This window comes from Limulus polyphemus, unplaced genomic scaffold (assembly GCF_000517525.1).
Source record: "Limulus polyphemus unplaced genomic scaffold, Limulus_polyphemus-2.1.2 Scaffold1509, whole genome shotgun sequence".
Lineage (NCBI taxonomy): Eukaryota > Metazoa > Arthropoda > Merostomata > Xiphosura > Limulidae > Limulus > Limulus polyphemus.
The window spans coordinates 276480-280094 of NW_013667119.1; the positions used below are offsets into that span (position 1 = coordinate 276480).

Consider the following 3615-nt stretch of genomic DNA (forward strand, 5'->3'; position numbering starts at 1 on the left):
TTTTGTACCAAAGTGTTTTCCACACATTAAACAACTGTATGGTTTCTCTCCTGTGTGCATTCTTAGATGTATTTTGAAAATACTCCTTATTTCAAATTGTTTTTCACAAACTGTACAACTGTAAGGCTTCTCCATAATATGTCTTCTTTCATGCCCTCTTAATTCACAATTTCTTCTAAATTGTTTTTCACATACTGAACAACTGTAAGGTTTCTCCCCAGTATGTATTCTTTGATGTTCTTTTAAATCAGCATTTCTTCTAAATTGTTTTCCACAAACTGTACAAGAGTAAGGTTTTTCACCCGTGTGTATTCCTTGATGTGCTTTTAAGATACTCTTTGTGCCAAAGTATTTTCCACACACTGAACAATTGTAAGGTTTCTCCCCACAATGTATATTTTGATGGCTTTTTAAGTTACCGTTTGTTCTAAATTGTTTTTCACAAACTATACAACTATATGGTTTCATCCCAGTGTGTATTCTTTGATGTGATTTTAAGTTACTGCTTGATCCAAATTTTTTTTCACAAATTCCACAACTATAAGGTTTCTCCTCAGTGTGAGTTCTTTCATGTTGTTCTAAGGAACTATTTCTCTCAAATTGTTTTCCATAAACTGCACAATGATACCGTTTCTCTCTAGAATGTATCCTCTTTTCTTGTGTTAGGTTATCCACTGTTTCAATTTTTTTTCCACTGATTACACAACTGTATGTTTTACCATTACACTGAGGTATATTAAATTTGTTTAGGTTATTTCCATTTAAAGTTGATTCTCCATATATACCACTGTTTAGTTTTGGGGAATTTCTAACTTCTATAAAGTAATCTTCTTGTTTTATGACATGATTACCAGGACACTGACTCCCCCAGCAGGTCTTAATATCTAAAATAGATATAAAGGATGCCTCATCATAGTTAACAATATATTTCATGAACTTCTAAATATATTTAATGTTCTGATATGATCAGTACCAATATGAAAATATTAGAGCAAAAAACTAATTATGATGCAGTTTTTCTTAGGTTCACTCTTTATAGAAACTTTTATACCTGAATCAGAATAGCACTAAAAACAAACAGTAGGTAACATTACATTTTCAAAAGAGGTTTTTAGTAGATAAAGTAAGATCACCTGAAGAAATATGATAGTGAAGTGTATCAACAATCAATGTTCTTTTAGCTAGTATATTTATAGATTAAGATCAAGTTTTAGACAATACTAACATATTTATCAATATATTAATTTTTTTTATCAAGTTTAGGTATGATCCCTCTGATTAAAAGCTATTTGATTACTTCTTTGGCATCATTCAATTCTCAGATTCTACAGGGATAGCAGTGTTCAGCAAGTCACATTTATGGAAATAAATGATAGAAATATATTCTCTGTACACGTTGAAATTAATCTAGCAAAATTGGTTCCAGCCATTAGTCAGAAAGTAAATATTTGAAGAACCAGGAGGATAGCAACTGGTTGGTTATAGTTTCTTTCTGTTTCATTTTACAGAAACAATTGCTGTTCTCCCTATTAAATGTTTTGTTTCCATCTTATCACTTTAAAGCCTGCCACACAATAAATTTCCAAGTAAAATTTTAAAAAAATGACATTAAATTTAGATCTATAAATTTAAAATTAATCTTGTCTCATTTGGTTTAATAACTTTTAAAAATTACCAAGAATTTAACCTTTTCTTAAAGTCAGAGTCAATACACTTAAGATATTTAGATATATATATACTTACCAGATGTACTTTTTAACACAGATTCAATGTCTTCTGGAAATTCAGTTTTAGTTTTAACATTCACATCATTATAGTTTGAACTATCCTGATCATCATCATTGCTGTCGCTGAACTTTGAAATAACATCATCTTCTAACAGATCACCAAGATGTTCTGTTTTCTCTTGGACAGATATGTTCTAAAATCAAACAACATATTCAAAAAGGTCAATAAAAAATAACAGTTAGTGTTATCATTACATTGTCTCCACAGTTAATTAGTTTAAAACATTACAATATAATTAATAAACCCAATGCTTCAAATTTTAGTTATCAAGATAGAGAGTAATGTGGCCAAAACAACCTGCAGAAAACATAGTGTGTTATTAACAGCAGTGACAGTTTAGCTATTTTCCACTTTCTGTAGCTTGGACTATGGTACTTCAAACTATCACATATTTTCAGTGAATGTGCTCTACTATACCCTTACTTCACATACCAAATTTCAAGACAATCCATTAAGAAATACAAGATATAAAACTTCCTATTTTCATTCAATATGTTCCTTTTTTTTCTTCGCAAAGAAAATACGGAAACTTTGTTTCATAGAAAAACATACTTAACTTTCATGGATTTTTTTTTTCAAATCTGGTCTAAATATAAGCCACATTTGCAAAGCTATTTAACAAAAAACACTAAATTTTGATCAAAAAGTCATGTGATCTATCAGTTTGAAATTTTTATGACAGCTTCTCCTGAAAGTAAAGGAGGACTGTTTTTAAGTTTTTGATCAGTCAGATTTAAATACAGTTGATTTGAAGTAGCAAAAATAGTGTGAAACAATGTGCAGATACATAATTTTTGGTTAGGCCAAGCAAACCAGAGTAGCAGTTTTTAGCTCAGGTTTTCAAAAGAATAATACAGTTGGACAATTATAATTCCCTGCAACTTTTAAATGTTATGTAATTTTCCTAGTTAAAGAGCATCACGTTATATTAGCTTATGCAATTAGTGTAGATAATGATGCTTGATAGGGCTGTATTGAGTGCATGAAACTGTTAATCCAGTTTCCAAAGTGTTACTATAAATCAAGTCATTAATACTGTTTTAGAGAATAAAATCTAACATCATGTATTTTAAAGAATCTGGTTGGTTCTGTAAAGTATAGGTCAGTCTCTACTGAATAATAGGGTTGCAATTCTAAAGCTAACATTGGTTACTATCTAGTGTCACTTTCTTAATTCCTGTGGTTTCTTGGTGTTTATTGAGAAAACGTCAGGTTATCTAATCAAAAACACCTTAGGTGTGAAAAAAAAGGTGCAGCTAAAAAGGGATTGAGTGAGTAACTTAACTCTCTTCATACAGGCTCAGTCAATATGACCAACCACATGACCTCTTTGTTCTCATTTAAAGTCTTTATAGATTCGATACTGCTGACTTTTAATATAGTATTATTACGACAGGGGAAGCCACGTGACGCTGGTAACATGTCATGAGATTATCAAAGGATCTTGACTTTTCCTGGCAACTCTAGTTTTTTCTAGGCACCCTCTTTTTTGTATATAAGTCTGGCAAATAAAGTGGAAATATAATTGCAGATAGATAGATGTAGGGACAGATAATTTAGTCAAGCAAGCGGTAGTGACCGTAAGTAAAGTGCATGAATCGTTGTGAATTATAGCATGTGTTTAAGTTAATGTGACTGTGGAAATTCTGTGTACTGCAAAGTTTTATTGAGAAAAAATAAATAAGTTTTATTTATGAAAGGACTTGTATCACTGAAGTTCCTTGGGAAGAATTTATACCAGAAATTAACAAACAACCAGAGGCGTAACAGTATGTATATATTCACAAAGTTTGGCATTCTTTCAGTAAACACAAGTCTTTCACTTAA

General features: G+C 30.7%; 1 protein-coding gene across 1 annotated transcript in view; it reads right to left on the reverse strand.

Moving 5' to 3' along the window:
- Positions 1-1921, reverse strand: part of LOC111086879 (zinc finger protein 239-like) — a gene marked incomplete at its 5' end in the record, with an annotated part of 3542 nt that extends 1621 nt beyond the window's left edge. Inside the window, 2 exons of the mRNA XM_022391505.1 lie at positions 9-884; positions 1744-1921. Of these exons, the coding sequence (XP_022247213.1) occupies positions 9-884; positions 1744-1921 (1054 nt within the window). The remainder of the gene's footprint in view (positions 1-8; positions 885-1743) is intronic.
- Between the last annotated feature and the right edge of the window lie 1694 nt (positions 1922-3615).